This window comes from Phoca vitulina, unplaced genomic scaffold (assembly GCF_004348235.1).
Source record: "Phoca vitulina isolate PV1807 unplaced genomic scaffold, GSC_HSeal_1.0 scaffold2, whole genome shotgun sequence".
In the NCBI taxonomy this organism is placed as follows: Eukaryota; Metazoa; Chordata; class Mammalia; order Carnivora; family Phocidae; genus Phoca; species Phoca vitulina.
In genome coordinates, this window is record NW_022589705.1 from 6807453 (window position 1) to 6828325 (window position 20873).

General features: G+C 52.5%; 1 protein-coding gene across 9 annotated transcripts in view; it reads left to right on the forward strand.

Annotated features, from left to right (window-relative positions):
* Nucleotides 1-232: 232 nt before the first annotated feature.
* The window catches only part of SYT6 (synaptotagmin 6), a 58238-nt gene continuing 37597 nt past the window's right edge, over nt 233-20873 (forward strand). For 4 of the 9 annotated variants that reach the window (XR_004301352.1, XR_004301354.1, XM_032421028.1 and 1 more), the window contains exons 1-3: nt 233-495; nt 11069-11417; nt 12908-13466. Coding sequence is in view for 7 of the 9 variants with exons in the window: in XM_032421028.1 (XP_032276919.1) it covers nt 333-495; nt 11069-11417; nt 12908-13466 (1071 nt within the window). In the remaining 2 variants the exon portion in view is untranslated. Of the gene's footprint in view, nt 496-1180; nt 1325-1667; nt 1892-11068; nt 11418-12907; nt 13467-20873 lie in introns of those variants that run through there. The other 5 variants (XM_032421049.1, XM_032421073.1, XM_032421057.1 and 2 more) reach the window with 5 other exon arrangements.

Sequence of the window (20873 nt, forward strand, 5' to 3'; positions counted from 1 at the left end):
CACACCAGGCAGTGAATGTGGAGTCAGATCCCAGGCCCTTTCCTGGGCCTTGCACCCTCCGGGGTGCTGGACAACCGGGCTCCCCTGCCTCGAACCCGCCGGGACTCAGGCCTGTCCCTGGGTGTAGAGGGGGCGGCCGTGAGGCGCCAGACTTGCCAGCTGCCGCGGGATGCCACGTGAGGGGCGGAGACCCTGCGGGGAAGCGATTAAAAGCTGAACGGAGCCGCGGGGGGCCGCTGCGGGGAGGGTCTTCTTGGGGCCGCCTCGCCCCGCCCCAGTCCGGCGGCGGTACGGGTTCGGGCGGCTGCTTGAAGCGCCGGGGTGTCCCGGGCATGAGTGGGGTGTGGGGGACCGGGGGGCCTCGGTGCCAGGCGGCGCTCGCGCTCCTGGCCTCGCTGTGCCGGGCCCGGCCGCCCCCTCTCGGGCTGGACGTGGAGACTTGTCGGAGCTTCGAGCTACAGCCCCCAGAGAGGAGTCCGAGCGCGGCCGACTCAGGTAACGGGAAATCCGAGGCCCCCTCTTTTCCTGGATTCTCGCCCTGGCCGTCCTCCCTCCCAGAGCCCCGGCCCCGGGAGCCCCAGAACCTAGACAGAGAACTCCAGCTCGGGATCCTGGGTTCGGAACCAGCCCCAGCCAGTACCCTGTTCCATCGCCCGCAGGGCAAGCGGAGAGACGTGAAAGGAACCTGGGAGGCAGAGAATCCCCGAGCCCCCCTTCCCGTGTGACTCTTCGGGGATCTCGCGCAAAGCCGCGCTCCCGGGGTGCGGCGCCCCACGGGGGCCTCAGTTTCCCTAGCGTCTCTCCGCTTACCCTGCGGGCAATCTGCCAGGGAAGGGGTCTGTGGAGCGAGTAGGAGACCAGGGACACCCCGGCGGAGGAAGTAACTCGTTTCTTGGGGGTGTCGAGGTCCCAAGGTCCGTCTGTCGGTCTGCGCGTCCGTTTGTCTGTTCTCTCGGGGAACGCGGTCCGAGCCCCTTGGTCTCGGGGAGAAACTTGGGTCTGCGGGCGGCACGAGGTCTTTGTGTCCGAACGTCTCTCCGGCTGCGAGTGGCTCTCTGCGTCTCCGCCGGGGGGCGGGGGGCGGGGTGGGGGAGGGTGTCTCGGCATCCTCCCCCCCCCCAACGCCCGCCCCTATAACTCGCTCCCTCGGTCCCTCTCTGACTCACTCGGACTCGGGGCCGGTGCGCGACTGAGCCGGTGCCTCTCGCCGACTTTGCCAAGCGGGCGCCTCCTGCCCGAACGGCGCGGACCGTGCGCCGGACGCAGCCCCGGCGGCCGCCGAGCCCAGGCGGGAGCCCGAGCCGAGGCGAGCTCGCCGGAGCCGGTGAGTCGGGAGCCCGAGCCCCGCAGGGCCCGGGCCCGGCGCACAGCTGCGGCGTCTCTCGGGAGTCGCGACAGCGGCAATGGCGTGTCGCGCCCTGGCGGCGGGAGCCGCGGGAGGGTAGGCGGCCCGCCGGCCCGGGTATTTACTTGCCGCACCAGCGCCGTGCGGCCACGCTCGCCCGCTGCAGCCGGGCTTCTTTGTCAGGATGCCGACGTCTGGAGGGTCCTGCGAGAGAGGGAGCACCCGGTCGCCTTCCCTCCGGGGGGGAGGGGCGGGGGGGCAGTGCGAAGCCTCGAGAGGATGCGGCGTGGGGGTGGGGAGATCCTGCAGGGACCAAGGCGCCGGGGTTCCTTTGGCTCCGCAGACACCGCCCCTCCTCGTCCCCCGACCCTGACCCCGGTGGCGCTGGGCCTCGGGGAAGGCGAGGGTCGCCCCTGTGGTTCCTCACCAACGGCGCGGGAAAGGGAGGAAGGGGCTACGAGAGGCGGGAATTTCTTCTCCACGCGCGTCTCCAGGGATCAGAAGACGGGGACTGGAGCGGCGGTTCCTGGAGCAGGTACAGCTGGGGTAAGCTCCCCAGAGACCGCAGGTTCCAGGGCCCTGTTTTTTCACTTGAGGTTAAAGGTCACAGCTGTTGGTAAGGTCCTAGGTTAGGAACCGGGCCGCTGGGGGGGGGGGCGGGGCAGAGGAATAGAAGGAAGATAGTGGGCCAAGGGGAGGATTGTGTGTGTTGAGGGGATTGTGTCCAGCCTTGCGGGAGTGGAGCGCACCTCAGCCTTGCGTGGGTTGTAGGGGGCGCTGCTCTCTCGCCTGCACTCTCTCTGGCCCTGGCAATGTTTGATCAATGGGTTGATTACTGCAGCAGAAGGGACTGAGGTGAGACCTAAAGAAGAACTTTCAGAGGGAGGTACAGTGAGGGATGTTGGAGAGGTTGATTCTCCCTCTTGAAGAATCTCGGAATAAAGTAGGCCCAGCAAGTGTTCTTAGATTTTGGTTCTCAGGTGCCCTCATCTACTGCACCATCCCTCTCCTCATATCCCCCAGACACACCATTTTCCCCAAGTTAGGGAGTCTTTTCCTGCCTGCCTGCCTACCCAGCTTCCTTCCATCCTTACCTCCAACAATTCATTTCCAGTGGGGGCCTTAATGCTGGTCCTGACTTCTCAAACCCTAAAGGGGATAATTCAAGGTGAGAACACACCTGTCGAGTTCCACCTGGGATGGAGGTTGCCCTCCTCCCCCATCTGTCCAGAGCAGAAATGCTGCATGCTGCGGAGGGTGTATGTGTGCGTGGAACATTCTGATACAGGGAGGCACTGGGGTTCCGACTCCAGAGGGACACCCCATAGTCTGGAATGACAAGTACCTGGTGGCCAGGCTGAGGGTGAGAGAAGGTTGAGGAACGAGAGTAAGCAGGCTCAGATGAATCAGTGTGCCTTCCCTGCAGGCTGCTTGAGCTTGACTTGTCAGTCCTGGGGGACTTGAACTTTGGCTGCTGAGTCACAAGCCTCAGGAAGCCCCTGGGGGCCAAGCTAGGGGGCTGAAAGAGAGGAGGTGGCAGAAGGAGACCCTTAATCACAGCAAAAGAAAGAAAGTGGTTGAGAGTGGCTTTGCGAGCTTGGGGTTTAAGTGAGCACAAGTCTGGGGAGATGCTGTGCAGTTCAGGACCAGGCCCCCAGGTAGCCTAAGTCCTGGCCTACTCCCTATATCCCAGAGCCACTGCCAGATTCTCCTGGCAGGGAAATGCTGGATCTTTTCATTTGTATTTTCACGAAAAATGCAAGTGACTAGAGCATGCCCAGTTCTCTTTACCTCTGTATGTTTCCCCCTGCCTTCCTCCTACTGAAAGTCTCTAGCTCACGGGATTTCTAGTAACACCCTGAGATTCAACAATTGAGATTTGGACTCTACTATCATTTACTGGGACCCTCCTATATGCCATGGTCTGTGCTAGGAATTGCACAGGAAACCTTAATCAGATCTCCTTAGCTTTCCTGACTTGAAACACCTCTACACAAACTGTCCCAGATAGAAACAAGTTCCGTTTTTCTTTAAACATTCTGAAGGCGAAGGGTCTGTTTTCCTCTTTAATGTACAATCCACCCCCCACCTGCCTACCCCTGCAAGTGGACACTGACAGGCAGTTCTCTTCCTTCTTCATGCCATTTGCCTTGTGGAGATGAATGAATTTGCTCCATAGGCCAAATGCAGAGTGTTGGGTGTGGGTAGGAGGGTTTTGGGTTTGAGATAGCAAGCAGAGATTCAGAGGTGTTCCAAAAAAATTCAGGAACTGATAGAGGACCCTGAGCTGCCCTGCCCCTGCCAAGCTGGCAGCAGGAATGGTTATTCGTGGTCTTACATGTGGCCATGAGATGTATGTCCTGTTGGTTTACTTCTCTACTGACTCTGGAGATGTTCTGTGATTCAGTCACCTGCTTTTGAAGTTAGCCTTTGGCAGCACAGGTAAGATTTTTCCCGCTTGTGATGGCAAGTTAAATGCATAGCATTTCATCAAAACCACAAACGTTCCTGTTTCTATAACTAAATAATCAGTTACTCCTTCACTCCTTGCCGGAAGGAAGAAATTCTGCAAATTTTGCCTTCTTTGAGGAAAGGTGCAATTATGATCCTTTAGAACGTACATCTTTTAGACGATGTTCTGACTTTATGGTGTGTCTTCAACTTTAAGATTCTAGAACTAGGGTAAAGTATCTAGGAGCTGTACAGTGCTTGGATTTACAGTTCTAGAAGTTTTCTTCTACCTCTGTCTGTGGGAACTTTAAGAGTGGAATGGTAGATCATCCCCTCCAGGCTCTGTACAGAGAAGACATGTTCTAACTGTTCTGTTACTCTGTCCACAGAGTTGGAGGTATAACATGTGGCTGCAGAAAATTAGGACTAAGACTGAGACATCTGGACCCAGCCAGGTTTCTTTAGGGTCTGTGTAAGGCTGTCTGGAGTGGGAAAAAAAAACAGGGTAAGAGAAAGTCCTGCCCAAGCTAGGTGGCACCCTTGCTGGTCCTGCTTAGGAAAAGAGGTCTCTGAGCACCAGAGGACTGAACCAGCCACACTTAGGAATTTTCATCTGAGGGGGCATTGAAAGTGGAGGTGAGCAAGATATCCTGCTGTGGACGCTCTAGGTATACAACATTGTCTCATCTCCCCCTTCTCTCTATTGCCGATCTGTTTTTCTTGCTCCATGTGGGCCCCGACAGACCTCTCCTCTCAGTCCTTGCAGGGGTAAACAGGAAGGGGGGGTGTAGAGGGAAAGAATCTTTCTGGTTCTCTGTCTGCTCCTCTCCACCATCACCCCAGCCTTGATGTCCACATCTCAGAGGGGCCCCAAGCCCTGACTAATCAGCCATAAACGTACAGTTACCATCTGCCAAAATAATAATACTAATAATTGCTAAATTAATGCCAATGCTCTGTTAGCTACAGCACTCCACATTAGTCTCCGATTTATCTCTGAATCCCCTAATGATGGTGGAAGCCGGTGCCCAGTCATAAAGCTGGTGCGGCCATAATTAGCCCGGCATTGTCTCTCCTCATCGAAGCTTTTCAGGGGCATTAATTCCTTCTCTGTTTGGACTCTGCTAATTATCCCCATCGGTAGTTCAGCCTGGATCTCTGAAAGAAGGAATGGAAGCAAAGGCTCTCTGCTCCCCCTCCCCCAACTCTGAATTTTAATTACACCAGCTTCTCCTAATAAATTTACAAGCCATGGCAGAGTTTATTATTAATGGACCACGTCTGTAAGGCTTGGAACAGAATAGCCCTGTTCCCCCAACACATGCATGCACACACACACACACACACACACACACACACATGCACGCACACATACCCGCACCCTCAGGTATTTCTCAGGGACATATATCTCTGGACAAGGCATTTCCAGGGGCCACTGAGGTTATTGGCCTGGTGCCTGGTGGGTAACCTGCAGTGTCTATACTTTCTAGAGAAGAAGAAAGAGATGGGGGATGAGGAGGTTGGTCATAATTCTAGTCTCCAGGTTTCTATCCAGGTACAGAGGATCAGGCCAAATAGTAGAGGATGTGTCCCACACTCTCCTGATTATAACAAAGAAATGCCTCCCCAGCTTCTTGTCCAGCTTCCCACTCAGCCCCCAGTGCCCTCAGGGGCCCGGCTCAGAAGCTCTGACTTTGGCATCAGAAGTCCCAGGTTTAAATCCCAGCTCCTCTGCGCAATGCGATGTATCCTTGAAGAAGTTACTTAGGTAACATCTCTAAGCCGAGTTAATTTATCTTTGAGAGTTGCATACTCATTTCTTCAGGAAGTGGTAAAGATTAAAGGAAATAATGTAAGGGGCATGGTGCTGACCATGTAGAAAGAAATAACAAATAATATTACCGGTATTAATACGAATGGTTCTGCCCAGAGTCTTTTCCCCTCCCAGACTTGGCGCTGTGCCTCTGCATTTCTTGCTGTCTGATCTCTGGGTTGTGCTTGTCTGTGTCTCTGTTCTGTGTCTGAATGAGGGCTCCTCAGCCCGGGCGGCCCCTGCTCCGTACAGGCGGGCACGTAAACCATTTCCGAGGGTCTACCAGCAGCCCCAGGCCCTGAAGCCAGCGTTCTCCAGCTTTGGGCGAAGCAGAGAAAATGGTCCTTTCTTTTCACTTCCTCTCCCCAGTTTATCTTTTCAGGTACAATCTATTAGCAAAAATGCCTGTTACTGTTACAGAATGGATTTTCCTGACATGGAAACCTATTAGAAAAATGGGAACAATAGCAGGTGATAAGAGCTGCTGATGAATCCTAACACTCCGGGTGGGGATAAGGGGAGGGGGCGCCAGGGCTCTGTCTTTGGAGAAAGGAGTGTCAGTGTGGAGAGATAAGAAAGCCCTGGGTTGCTAATTAATAACCCAGCATTTTCCAGGGAGAGAGGGAGGCCAGGAGCCATTACCCCTGCCAGACAGTTTCACTGAAGGTGATGAGCGGTTCCTGCCCTTGTGGGCCTGAGGTCTCTTGGCTGCCTTGCCCCGTGGTCTGGTGTCCCCCTTCCCTGTTTCAGAAGGCCCAGTTTGGGGTCCATTCTGTATTATTTGCCATCAAAAAAAGCAACACATGAAGAAAAATAGCTTATATTTGGGGAGCACTTACCACGTACCAGGAACTATGCCCAAAGTCTTAGTTCATTTAATATTCATAATGACTCCATAAAGTAGGAATCCTTAGAATCCCCAACAAATCAAAGAGGAAACCAAAGTCTGGAGAATGTTAAGTAACTTGCTCAAGGTCACACAATTAGAAATGTGGATGGATGCGCTCTGTGGTCATTCTGGTGCTGGTGCTCACCTGAGCTACCCGCCCAGGATCTGAACACTAAGTGAAGTCTACGTCCCCCGCCAGGATTAGAAGCGACATGCCCCTGCGCAATGCCAGGTCACTGGGTGTGTATCCAAAGCATAGCTGCACAGCCCTTTGCTCTCCCAGAGGCTGCTGGGTAATTGACCAATATGATTTCCCAAACCGGGTGCCCATGGAATATTGGATTCTTCTGACACCTGAATAAAGATGTTTCACACCTAATGTTGAGTAATGGACTAGACTTCCTTCTTCCAAATTTCCAAGAGAAATTTGCAAAACCATAGCATGTTCTCTCAATTGTTGATTTTTGTTTCATGATTTTCTTTTCACTCCTTTGGAGCTCATGCCTGTTCACCAGATGGCTGGTGATGGTAACAACGAAACTGGATGAGTAGCAAGCAAATGAGTATTGACAGAAAAACTCGGAGATGAGAGATCTTTAATATAGTACATATTATGTCTTGACATGTAGCTATATATACAATACTTACATTTTTTCTGCTAGTAAGGTCATTCCTCATTTGTAATGACAAAGTTAAAGCTCTCTCTATTAGTGTTCGTGGCTTGCAGATGTTCTGCCAATGAAACTTTTCCAAATGAGGGGATATTCAAAACTAGACTAGGCAGAACTAAGTGATTCTAATAGAAACAGCTAATATTTATCTTATTTTTTACTACATTCCAGGCACTGTCCTGGCACTTTTGATCTCACTGAAACCTCACAATGACCCTAGAAGGTAGATACTATTATTATACCCATATCACAGATGAGGAAACTGAGGCTTGAGAGATTAAGTAGCTTGCCAAAGTCACACAGTTTAAAGTCAGTGGAGATGAACATTGAAGGAGCCCAGTCTGACCCCAGGGCACTGATTCTTTCTCTCCGGGCTGAGGAGGAAATAAAGAAGGAAGAAGAGAGGGAGGAAGAACACAAAGATTTGGGAAGGGCTTTCTCCCTTACCAGAGGGTTGCCTCTCTCTTGCCACGAAGCTAGTGCATGATAGCAGTATGAAATATGAAGAGTACTGGATCAGGACGCAAAAGGCGGCTGAGTTGCCCATCAAAATTCTATCTACCTCACAGTGTCGAGGTTCAAACAAGACGAGTGGGAAAAAGGCTTTGAGGGCGACTCATGCACCTGTGATTTAGTAAAGGGCAACGTGTCCTGGTCGGTCGGTCCCAGCAGGCCTGAGGTAGGAAGGCACACATCGTAGCTGATCTAGCAGAGCCCTTAGACCATACAGGAGCCTATCCTTCCCAGCCTCAGTGGACGTTTAACCAGGCTATGCGGGCTGGCTGCGTTCAAGGCTGCATATAGTGATTTTATAGGGGCTAAATCCTGTACAGTCACCTTTGCCCTGGCCTAATTCTGCTCTTTACCAGCCTTGCTCACTGCCTTGCGTTCCCCAGTGGGGGTGAATCCACTCAGCAACAGGACCCAAATCTCTGTGTAATGCCTGTGGGCGAGATGTCCTGGAAAGGGATTCTCCAGGCAGAGGAAGGGCCACTTGGTCTTACATAACCAGTATTGAGCGCTGAGTGCTGATTCCCAATAATCCATACCTCTGCCTGCCTTAATCTCAGCTCCGAGGGAACGACAGCGGGGGGGGGGGGGGGGGCACGTGCACAAGCATTCAAAATAGCAGCCACAGCAAGGAAAACTGATTCCCTCCGCCCGCCCCTTCCCCCACCTCTCTTTTCATTTATGAATTCAGTTTTTTGTCAGGCTGAACATTTAAATGCACTCTATGCTCTCTGGATTCCCCCCGTTTCTCCCCCTTCCTCATTAAAATTCTAATTATTACCACAGCAAGTAAAGTGTATGATCAAAGGACAGCAAAGCCTTAGAAATACCTTTTTGTTTTAAGGTGACTCATACTGTAGAGAATGCATCCAGAACAGCTGTAACCGGGAGCAGATGTGAAGGGTCTAGAGATGGCTGGATACTTAGAATAAGGACTATCTGTGGTAGCTTTCCTCGTGAGCCCCAGGGCTATAAGGGCCTACAGAAACAGTCTCCGAACCATTTAGATAATGAACTCGTAACAGCACAAATTATTTGATTTAATGCCTCCAATATATATCTGTTCCCATGTTACATACACATGTGGGTTGTATCTCCGTTCCATGGCTTACCAGCCGTGTGACCCCGGGGAATCTCGTCCTCTGCGCCTCACCTTCATCTGCAAAATGAAAATAATAATCACACCTATCTCCCTGGAGAGTATTAAGCGAGCGAATGCATAAAGAGCACTTTGTACCTTGGACCTCGTAATGTTCAAAACTTAACTAAGTCCAGAAATAAAATGCTATCATTTCTATTACTATCAACCAGTATATTGCAACTCTCATTTATTGTTTTTAAGATAATAAATAAATATGAAAGCGATCTGATGTGTTTTCTCTTGTGCCCCCAGAATGCACTCATACCACACTAGAGACCTTTAGTTTAGAAGTGAACTTAGAATCGGCTTTCCAGATCCCTAGCAGTCCCTGGGTGAAGGACTAATCCCACCCAGCTCCTTTGGCCGGGGAGAAGCTCCGTTGTCTCTGTGCAGGGGCCTAGGATTGCTGTGGGTGGCTGTGATAGTTGATCCAAGCCAGGACCCTACAGCCAGGGAGTCAGAAGGCAGTGCCCGCTCCCCAGAGAAGGTAGCTGACGTTCTCACCTCCGGAAGGTTCCTCTGGACGGGAGACAGCTTTCCCTGGTGCCTGTGTGCTATGAGAGTACTTTGGATTCCCCCCAAGAGGGACTTGGCATCTCACTACTGCAAGCCTAGCTTAGCCCCTGGTACCTGCAGGTGCTCAGTAAATGCTGGTTGAGAGATAATTATAGCTCTTTTATGTGCCATTCATTCATTCATTCATTCACCTCATTCGCTCATTCATTCTCATGTGCCAGTTTCTGTGCTAGGCCCTGAGTCAGACAAATATAAAAACACAGGGTTACAATAGCCATCAGTTTAATCAGGAACAAACAGGCTATAGGACAGTGGAAGGAGCCCCAGCCTGGGTGGTGGACATCTGGACCCTGGTCCAGGCTCCTTGTCTGACCTGTGACCCCAGGCAAGTTCCTTCTCTGGACCACTGTTCTTGTCTGCAAAAGCACAGCCTGGCCTCCGTACTTGTAGGGTCATTTCTCACCTTAAATCTGAAGATTCCTGGGACACTGGGCCATGATAATCCAGAGCCTGCAAACCCACAGGCCTGCAGGGGCCACGAAGGTAATAGGGAGACTGGTGAGGACACACCCCTCCAAAGGGAGCACAAAAGTCCAGGTCCAGTTACCAAGTCATCTGGCCTCCTCCAGACTTTCCAGGAATTTGGTGTGATGATGATGGTGGTGATGGAATTTCTCAACTTTTCCATTGTCACCCTAGGCATGCAAGACTCCTCTGCGGGCTTGACCTTAGTGTACACCCCACCACGTGTGCCGTTGGTTTGGAGGCTTCTGACCTCTCAGAGGGAGAAGAGGCTTTGGGCCCTAAGGGTCATTCCAAAAGGGGTTGGGGTGGGAGATCTGCTTAATCGTTTCTTCCAGAGGGAGGCATCTCCCACAGCTCTCCTGGGATCACAGGCATCCTGCTGGGGGGTAGGGGTGGGCTGGGGACAAGGCAGTGAACCCCCGCCTTGAACCAACCACAACATTCAAAAATACCAGCTTTACAGAAAAGTTCTCAACTGGCCACAGGAATGGGAAAAAGCCAGCTACAAAAATCACTTGTATGTAGCTTGGAAATAAATTGTGTGGGTCCAATTCCAACTTCATCCCAGTATCTACTGAGCCTACTGCGTGCAGAGTTGAGAGTCCAGAAGAAGCCTGAGACCTAACCCCTGCCTCTCATTCACTTCAAGTCATCTCGTGACCGTTGAGCTCCCGCTCTGGGCTCCACGGGGGGTTGGGTCCGGGAAGAGATGGAGTTGGCCAAGCCTCTGGTCCCCAAGGCCACACAGCCTGTTGAGGAAGAGAGCTGTATACAAAAAATGACTCTGCTCTAAGTCTGGCCATAGTAACAGCTCTAATAGAAATTCAAACAGCATCCAAATGTGAGCGCTTCACGAATTTGCACATTTGCTTAGGCTGCTATTTAAATTACTTTCCCTTCCCGGTGCACTTGCCGACAGGCAGTCGGGGAGGCAGCCCAGGTGCTCCCCAGGCTGGCAGTGGGGGAGAGGGGTGGGAGTGGGGGGACCGGCGGAGGCTAACGCCCGGCTGCAGACATTTCACAAAGTGGACTGCGGAGCGCCACCCCCAAAACCACCTCTCCTCTGGCGGGTAGCTTTCTCATGAGCGTTCTTTTCTCTTCTCCCGTCTTTGTCCCTTCTGTGTGCTCCCTCTGCCGACACCCTCTCCTGCTTCTGCCCACCTCTGTCTGTCTCTGTCCCTCCCTGCCTGGCTCACGCCGAGGGCAGGCACCTCTGTCAGCCTCCTCGCAGCCGTAGTGATTGTGTGTGGCGTGGCCCTGGTGGCAGTTTTTCTCTTTCTCTTTTGGAAGCTGTGCTGGATGCCCTGGAGGAGCAAGGAGGCCTCCAGTCCCGCTTCTGCTAACCCTCCCCCGGACGCCCTCCAGAGCCCGGGCTCCAGAGGCAACATGGCAGACAAGCTGAAGGACACCAACACGCTGGGCTTCCTAGAGGCGGCTGTGAAGATCAGCCATACGTCCCCAGATATCCCGGCCGAGGTGCAGATGTCAGTCAAGGAGCATATCATGCGTCACACGAGGCTGCAGCGACAGACCACAGAGCCAGCATCATCTACCAGGTGAGGGTGGACCTCTCCCTTCCCTCCCCGCCACGCCTCCACATTCTCTTACTCAAGACATTAAGAGATTCCAGCCCGTTAGGAGCAGAGGACAGAAATAATAACTAATGTCTTCTGATTGGAGAATATAACAGATGATGTGCTCCGCGGTGGGGTAACCAACCAGGAGGTGGGCGCCAGGAAAGGCCGCAGGAGAGGGGAACCTTGGAGGTGGGGCGCTGTGCTCCATGGTCTGCACTGGGATGCGCGTGGGTGGGAGGTGTTGGGTGTTTGGAGAGAAGGAGAAATTGCAGGCAGAGGGCAGAGAATATGCAAAGGCCCAGAGGCATACAAGTTCATGGTGTGTCTAGGGGTCTGCCAGTAAAGCCTTGTCAATAGCGTCGGCCGTGCATGGGATATAAGACAAGAGGTTCCTAACATTTTGAGGAATGAGGATTCCTTTATAACCTTTGACAGAGTCCCCTGAAGGACAGCAGTTGTATACATGGCATTCTTTAACGGAGAAAACCAAAAACAACTCCCACCGCATAATAACAAACAACCTACTCTAAATTCAGACACAGGAGTGGTGCATTCATTTGTATTTATTCAAACCTAGGGCTCTTGTGGGCTCCTGGGTCCCTGCAATGTCTCCCCAGGCTCCCGGAGAACCAGCCGAAGGGAAGGATACCAGGTCTTCAGCTGGGAGTCCAGGAATGAACGTGCTGGGGGTCACATTTTCAGAGTTTATCATATGACCTCGGGCAAGTTGCTCACCTTTCCTAGGCCTCGCTTTTCCCCGACTGTAAAATAGGGCTGGTGACTCATCAGGTAGTTGTGAGGAGCCAAGGAAGGAATCCATCAGAGCTGGATTCTTTGACAATCCAGAGTTGATGATATATCGCTTACTATACACCTGGCCCTGTTCTAAGTGCTTTTTATGTGTATGAATCCAGTTCCTCCTCACAGCAATCCTATGCAATTGCTACTTTTATTATCCTCATTTTGTAACGCAGAGAAGTTAAATAACTTGACCAAGGTCACATAGCCAGACAGTGGCAGAGCCAACATTAACCTCCGCAGTCTGGCTCCCAAGCCCAATAAATGTTTAACTACAGTGTCGGTGGTAGAGCTGGTGATGATGATGAAGGGATAGCCACAGCCAGGGGGAGAAAGGATGGTCCTTCTCCTAAGGGATCTCATGGTTTCATGGGGGAACTAGAGTCACGTCTACAAGGAAAGAAACCCAGAAAGCAGGGGGAAAAATGGCAGCAAAGGCTACCATGAATTGACCTTAGTATATACCGGGCCCCATTCCAGCTCCTTTCCATAGACTTGTAATGCTCACAATCACCCGTGCACCAAGTGTGTGCAGATGGAGAGAGGGTCGGCAAGCAGGAGGAAAAGGGCCCTGCAAAGTGTAGGATAAGCCAGGGCGGCAGGGAGGTGTCGGCCTGCACACTCCGCCCCCCCCCCGGGGCCCTGACCACGCTGTCCCCGACCCCCGCCAGGCACACGTCCTTCAAGCGCCACCTGCCACGGCAGATGCACGTCTCCAGCGTGGACTACGGCAACGAGCTGCCGCCGGCGGCAGAACAGCCCACCAGCATTGGCCGAATCAAGCCTGAACTCTACAAGCAGAAGTCGGTGGATGGGGACGATGCCAAGTCTGAGGCCGCCAAGAGCTGCGGGAAAATCAACTTCAGCCTGCGCTACGACTATGAGAGCGAGACCTTGATCGTGCGCATCCTGAAGGCCTTCGACCTCCCTGCCAAGGACTTCTGTGGCAGCTCTGACCCCTACGTCAAGATCTACCTCCTGCCTGATCGCAAGTGCAAGCTGCAGACCCGGGTGCACCGCAAGACGCTGAACCCCACCTTCGATGAGAACTTCCACTTCCCGGTGCCCTACGAGGAGCTGGCTGAGCGCAAGCTACATCTCAGTGTCTTCGACTTCGACCGCTTCTCCCGCCATGACATGATCGGAGAGGTCATCCTGGACAACCTCTTCGAGGCCTCCGACCTGTCCCGGGAAACCTCCATCTGGAAGGACATCCAGTACGCCACCAGTGTGAGTACAGCCTTGCCTCCTGGGCTTCTTGAGGATTCCTAGGGCCGGGTTGAGTGGGGTGTGGCCCTATCCTCCTCCGCCCTAAAGACAAGTGGGCCTTTGCCCTTCAGGATGTGAAGGGGGACTCTGGGAACTGAGCAGTGGCTCAGCGCACCCTGGGGAAGTCCTTGCACGCTGCCCCAGGTTGGGGTGTGGGTTGGCATGGAAGAGAATTTTTGCCCATTGCTTCTGATTACATGTTCTGGGGCGGTTCCCTCCACCTGCTAGGCCTTAGGTCTACCACCTATAAAATAATGTTATCTATCTCTTTGATCATGGGTGAGGATTGGGCCAGGTCTCTAGACTGAATCAGACAGCAGCATCTGCCAAGTGCACTGATGTGTGCTAGAAGCCTGGAAAGAGCAATCAAGAACAGGGCATGTTAATCAGGATGAATGAGGTTAAGTTGCAGCAACAAATAGTCCTAGGATTTGGTAGCTTAGAGCAACCAAGATCTAGTTCTTGTTCATGCTATCCATACTTTGCAGCTTGGCTGGGGTTCTACTTTACCTTATGACCCAGGGGTCTGAGCCGACAGAGGCTTCGTTTGGACATGTGCTCCCATAGTTACCACATCAGGAGAAAGAGGATGTGGCAAGTCATGCACTATTTCTTAAAGCTTCCACAGTGAAGGGATATTTGTTACTTCTACTTGTGTTTCGTTAGCCAAAGCAAGACACATGGCAACTTAGGAGGGCAGGGCAAAGAAATCCTACCGTATGCCCAGAAGGAGAACTGGAAGCACTTAATGACCAACACGAGTGACTACCACACAGCCCCTTCTCTGAGGCACTCCCTGCCCAGGGCAGCCTGGAAGGATACCTGACTAATCCACACATGGGACAGGAGGTGCTTGGCTGTTCACGATCAACTGCAATTAACCAGGGAAGGTTTTAAGGAGCTGAGGCTCAAGCTGGCTTTTCAGGAGGAAGAGAGGTTTGGCACAGAGAATTAAGAGGGCATTTCCAGAGCCCTTTGGTCCAGTGTGGATCCCACAGGTGTGGGCATATACCTCTCTCTAAGCCCATCCAGGCAGCTGAGAGCCCAGCATGGGTGTTCTCATCAGACACCAACGGCCTTGTGTCTGGGGTCTTGAGTGCTAACTGGTTGAGTCTCCCCGGATATTTCTTGCACTGTTTCTCTGGGGTGGGGATGACCCCACTCAGTCTGCAGGCCCTCCCTTTCAACAATTCTCAATATCTCTGTGTTGAATTTGTGAGGAGAGAGGCCAGGAAAATCATCCCCCCTGCTCTGATGGGAAAAGTATAAGAAACTTGATTTGTTCAAAGCTTGGTGGGCTCCGTTTCGGCCCCAGGGTGGGTCTCGGGGACACCCCATTCTCCGAGCTGGTCCTGACTTTGACCAGTTCAGTCTGATGTCCCAGTGCCTCTCCGACCTTTGCTTCCACGAACTCCCCAAGAATAGGACCAGCAGCGAGACCGGGCAGATGGGGCGGGATGGCGCAGCAGCTGAACGCCGGCCCAGGCCCAAGAGCTCTGCTCTATAAATCACTGTGAAGTTTACATCTGCTGCAGCTCTTCCCTGGTGCTCTCCTCAGGCAGCAGCTTCATTATGGTGACTGCACAGGTAGAGAAGAGCAGCTCGGTCCTCCCCACGTGGAGGTCAAGGCCCAGGGGCTCCGAGAGCGGGAGGGGTGAGACCAGGGGCTGGGGAAACAGAGCTTGACTCAGACTCTGAGGACTCTCCTCCCTCTCCTGTGACCTTAGCTGCGGGCACGATGGAAGACCCAAGCCTGGATTGGACAGTCTGTGCCTAAGCGCGCTCCTCACAGGGAGGCGAGCTTCCTATGTGCTAGAATGCTGTGGCTGTCCCTGTCCTCGTCCCATCCCCCTTCCTCAGCCCAGCTTCAGAAAACGGCAGATCATCCAAAAGGTGTTGGACACATCGTCACCATCCTCATCATCCTCAGCTAGTACTGTTCTAGTCCTCCACCCTCTCCTCCTGAGCAGAACACTGTGCCAGGCACTGGGGAGTGAGCGGGACTGCGATAAAAGACAGCCTCCTTGATCCACAGAAAATTAGAATCTAATTCCAGAGACAAGAGAAGTCCATGCAGGTGCTAGTAATGCTAAATAGTGAATAGTGTGCACTGTGTGAGGTTGCTATTGAGAGTTAGGGCAGCCCTGGAATTTTCCCCGGATGGGAAAGAATTAAGATAGGTGGGGAAGGGTATATCCTAACTGGGAGCACAGGGAGGCCAGGCCCAGGAGTTTCTGAAGCCGAAGAGGAGGTGACTGTGCTCACACACCCCGTCTTGCTTGCAGTCTGCCTGAGCTGATGTTCTGCCAACGGGAGGCCCCTGGGGCCCTCCAGTCTGCAGCTCTTCTGGTGGGTTGGCTCTCAGGAGTAAGCTCATCGTCCTGGTGGGCGAGGAATCAGGCAAAGGAGGGGAAAGGGAAATAAGGTGGGTGCTTTTACCTGTTTTTTTGGCACTGACTCTGAAATTATACTTATTTGGGGGCCAGAGAGGCCCAAGTCATAGTCCCTGGGAATGACAAGCAGTGAGTGCATGTGAAATCCTGCGGCCAGCGTGGTGGGGGTGGTAGGGATGAGCACAGGGGCTCCCATCTGTCCTCATGCTGGATTCCATTCCTAGAGCTGCATTTGGGCCCCACTCCACTTGGAACTCTGGCAGCTCCACTGTCCTGCAGGCTGGTCCCAAGCGTGCCCGACATTCTTGCCTCCTGCCTTTGCTCACAAGGTTCCCCCTGTCACGCATGCCTTTCTGCACTGCTCTGCCTGGCCCAAACCAATCCCCCTTTCAAAGTTCCCTGAGCCTTTCTGCTCTTACAGAAATCGCTCCTTTGGATTTATTCCTGTGTCTTTCAATTATACCCCGAATCATCTTTAGTCTTGCAAAGTCCTCCCAATGGCTCAGGAATGCCTTTTGTCCCACATTTGACTTTCTCTTGTGTTTTTCCTCCACGCTGAGTGTGTCATTATAAACAAACATAAGAACTCAGCACATTTTTGTAGAATGACCAACGGCTTAGTTAATTCAATTAAAACTATATATGGATACACAAAGAAAGAATTATTAAAGAAGCAGTGGGAATCGGGTGTGGTTATAACCTGGGAAGGCTTCCTGGAGGAGAAGGTCAAATAGTATTCTGAAAACCGGTAGAGTCAGGCTTGGTGGGGAGAGATGCAGCCTGTGCATTCCTTCAGAGATATGGTGGCAAATTGATTAACCAGTTGGGTCGGAGAGTCCGGATTGAACTGGAGGGTCAGTGACCCACAGGCTAAGTAGAAGGAGAGGCGGGCGCTGTGAGAATCAGGGGCTTAGCAGGCTGCTTTGGGGTCGCATGAGTCCATGAATGCTGTCCCCTTGTTGGTCCCTGTGCTTGTATTGGAGCATCACATTCAGCCCTGGCAGGTGGAACCGGGTAGGTCCCTTGCTTTAGCTCCAGCCGCATGGCTCAAGTTGGTTTGAAGTAGCAAAGCCTGGAGCATCCCTGTTGTTTTCTCACAACCCCTGAATTAGGAGCTTCAAGGCTAGTGAAGGAGAGGTGTGCATCCGGGGAGTCTAGCTCTTGGTTAATTGCGAATCTTAAGCCACATGGGACATTGGCCTCACGGCCTCCAGGTTGCTCTGAAGGGAAGCCTAGGGAGCAATGGAGGTAGTGTACCCCCCACCAGGCTGGAGGGTGCCAAGCAGGCAACTCAGACGTGCTAGAGCCATTGGAGGCCTATTCTGTGCCACAGAGTCAAGGAGCTCAGAGTGGGGAGGAAATCGTGGGAGTTCATTAAATCCACTCCGACCCCAGGCAGGGCTGCTTCTCACACTCCTGTTGCCCCACTCCTGCCTGGCTTGACTAACGGCCCCTGGTGGTCTCCTGGGCATTCCCAGCAGCTTGCCATTTTCCCTCCACCCAGAACTTTGATTGGCTGAAATCCCCCTGCTCTTCCCTCCCCCCGCTTCTGCCCCCAGTCCCATTATTTCTATATAAAGCTGTAGATTTATCATTATAATAGTGCCGCCGTCACCGGGGTTTGCAAACGTCTCTGTAATCTTGTAGTTATTGCTACAGAGGCCTCAGACCCCACTGCACACAACTATTCCTGCTCCTTGGTGGCAGTGGGGAGGGAGGTGAAGGCTGTAATTGGGGCCATAAATATGTGTTGTGTTTGGTTGCGTTAATGGACTCGGCCATCTTCCTGCCTTAGCAGGTCCCCGCCAGGTCAGAGTGAGCCAAGTACGGGTGTGTGTGTGTGCATGCGTGTGTTGTTTTGGGGTGCTGGTGTGTTTTATGTACTTCCAGGGACCCTGGACTCAGAGTCTGCAAGGAGGAAGAGAGGCCTAATATGCTGGACTGGTCTCCAGCCTGGGAATGAGCAGGACTGGACAGAAAGAGCTCAGGCATTGGTGCCCAACAGACCTGTGTTGTATTCTAGCTTCTGCTCTTTCTAGCTCTGAGACCTTGGGGACATTATCTACTCTGCCTCAGTTTCCATATCAGCAAAACAGGGACAATAATGGGTACTATACCTCGTAGTGACAGTAAATGTAAAAAACTAAGTAACATCCATGAGATGCCTCGGTCAGCGCTGTCACAGAACAGCCCCCTGAGCCCCATTGTCACAGTGACTTTCCTTCTGGCTCAGCCTGTGGGTCACTGTGTGTACCGCTCTCAGACCTGACTCCCCCGCTTGGGTCCCGACCACCTGTTTTGGCACGTTGTTGGGTATTCTTATTAGTTTAGTTCTCGTCCTAGCCAGGCCGTATGTTCTCTGTGTGACCTTGGGAAAGTGACTTGTCCTCTCTGAGCTGCAGTTTACTGAGTGTTAAACCAGCTTCAAAATTCTGAGATTCTAAGATTCTTGGCATCTCTTAAAGAGAAGTGCTTGGCTCCCTTGCTTTCAGAGCAGAGCTACCCAGTCCCTGGGAGTGTGGTCCATAGGTTAATAAGCCACGAGGCAAAATTTCCAGACATATTCTCCTCCCTTAAATGTCAGTAAGAATCAGTCCTCTCTTCCAGCGCCTGGGAAATGTCCTCTAGGGGGTTCCTGCCACAAGGAATCCCCTGCTCCCCACCAAGCTGTCTTCCTCCTTTTCCCACGAGGTGCAGTCCTTTGGCTGGGGAGGGGGGCTTAGCTTCCTCCTTAACCTGCCTCCTTTCAGATCCCTGTTTACTGGGGCTATGTGGCTTATTACTTGAGCTCCTACCAGGAGCCTAGAGCACAACCAACTTGATCATATTTTATCCTCGCCACAAGCCTTATTATCATCCCCTTTATGTAAACAAAGAAATGAAGAATCAGGTTAAGTGATTCACCCAGTGTCGCCCAGAGAGAAGGTGGTGGAGAGCCAAGACTCAACCAAGCCTGTGGTCCTTGCATGGTGGGAGCGCAGCAGGATTGCATTGCTTCCTGGGGCAGAAGACAGATCCAAAATTGTGCAGCTCATTCAAGGGATCCAGAAGAGTGTTTTTGTTTTCGCTTGTGGCCTGGTTGGCTTCTCTCCTTCCTCTTGTTCCAGGCGGCAGCTTTTGTGCTGACCCTGGGATTCCTTTCCCATCTCCCCAGGATTCTTCCTGTGGGCTGTAGCCTGACATTCATCGCTCTTTCATTCAACAAACGTTCGAGTGTCAGTTACATCACTGATACAGAAGTTTGCTGGATGTAGAAGCTTGAGCTGGTGGTGGAAAGGATGGCAGAGACAGAGCCCTCCACCTCACAGCGCCCAGGCTGATGGGCATCTTAGAGTAGGTCTGGTGGCCCCCGCCCCCTTGCACACACGGCACGTGCTTGGGAGATGGGCCGGTTCAGGGTGCTTGCAACAAAACTATGCTCTACCGCAAGCCACGTGCAGAAGTGTTGGGGAGAAATGGAGAAAAGAAGTCAGAGTCAGAAAAAGAAAGTTATAGGCTAGGCTTTGATGGCAATGAAGATAGAGAGTGCTAAAAGGCCGGGCTGTCAGGAGTAGGGGACTGTGTTTCTTTATTTTCTCTGGATGGGGGGAAGGATCTAGAAAGAACTTCTGTCAAGTCAGACTGGGTTTTTTTCTTTGTGCAAGACGACTTGTGGTGTAATGAACTCTGGACCAGGCACCAGGCTAGCATGGAGAAAATGAGCACTTAAACTCCAGTCCTGTCCTCAAAGGCTCACAGTCTGACAGGGGAAGCAGGAAGGCAGCTCTGCGGTCCCGAGGGATATGCAGGTCCTCACTAGCCCAGCATGTTGGGGGAGGCTGGCCTCCTAGAATGAAATTTCCTGTCCTTGCCAGAAGAGTTCAGTTGCGTCCTCTTCTCACACCCGCGTACTCAAGTCAAATGAGGTCCAAGGGTAAGCACAAAAAGCCTCTTCAAGTAGAGCCAAAGAATCAGCTAAATTGATCCACTGTGACTCATTAAATCATTAAATCACCGTAGGATGACACCTCCCCAAGGCTCACTGACCAGCAGCTGATGCAACGAGCACCTTGGATCTCAGGCTTTCAGTTCTATCCTGGCTGGGAGGTGGGAGGCACAAGAGGGAAGCATGATGAATCTTTATTCACTCAACATGTCTTCAGCGATCCCTCAGAGAACTTATCTGGGTCCAAGAACAACTGAGGGGACAAATAGAGTCCTGGCTTTCAAGGAGCTCATCGTTGGGTGAAGGTTTCAGAGCGAGTCAATGCATTCAGAAGAACACAATGATTTGAGGTGATTATGGAAGCCAGGAGGGTGGGTAAGTGGACCGAGGATGCAGATGGTGGAAGGAGAAGTTGCGAGCAAGAACCGAGCTTTGGGGAGCGCCCACAGTCACGGAAGAGGAGGTGAGGGGCCAGCAAAGGGCAGCAAGCAAGAGGAGACCCAAGAGAAAAGAGAACTGAGGAAGTGAGAGGAGGCATAGTTTGAGAACGGCGCATTCAGTGGTGATCTGTTCCACCGTCTGCAAGGCACCGACTACAGTCCTGGGCTCTGGGGTGCGGTGCTAAACAAAGTCCTTGCTCCCATGGCGCTTACACTTCGGTTGAGGGACACAAATGAGTTGGTGAGGCAAATAGTACGGTCAGAGAGATACTGTGGAGAAAGCAAAGCAGGAAAGTGTGGTGGGGAGGGCGTTTTGAAGAGAGGATGGGGGAGTAAAACAGGCTGGTCAGGAGAGGCCTCCCTGAGAAAGGCCTTTTGAGTAGACCCAAAGGATGGCGAGGAGACAGCCATGCAGATAACTGGAAGAAGAGAGATCCGGGTGGAGAGAAAGGTGACCGTGAGGAACCTGGCGTGGGTTGGTCAGAGAACAGTCAGGGGGCCAGTGTGGCTGGGGAGGAGACAGAGCAAAACCCGAGGTGAGAGGGGTAAAGGGGCAGGACAGCTTAATGGGGTTCCACAATCAAAAGTTCCTACATATCACTGTAGCTAA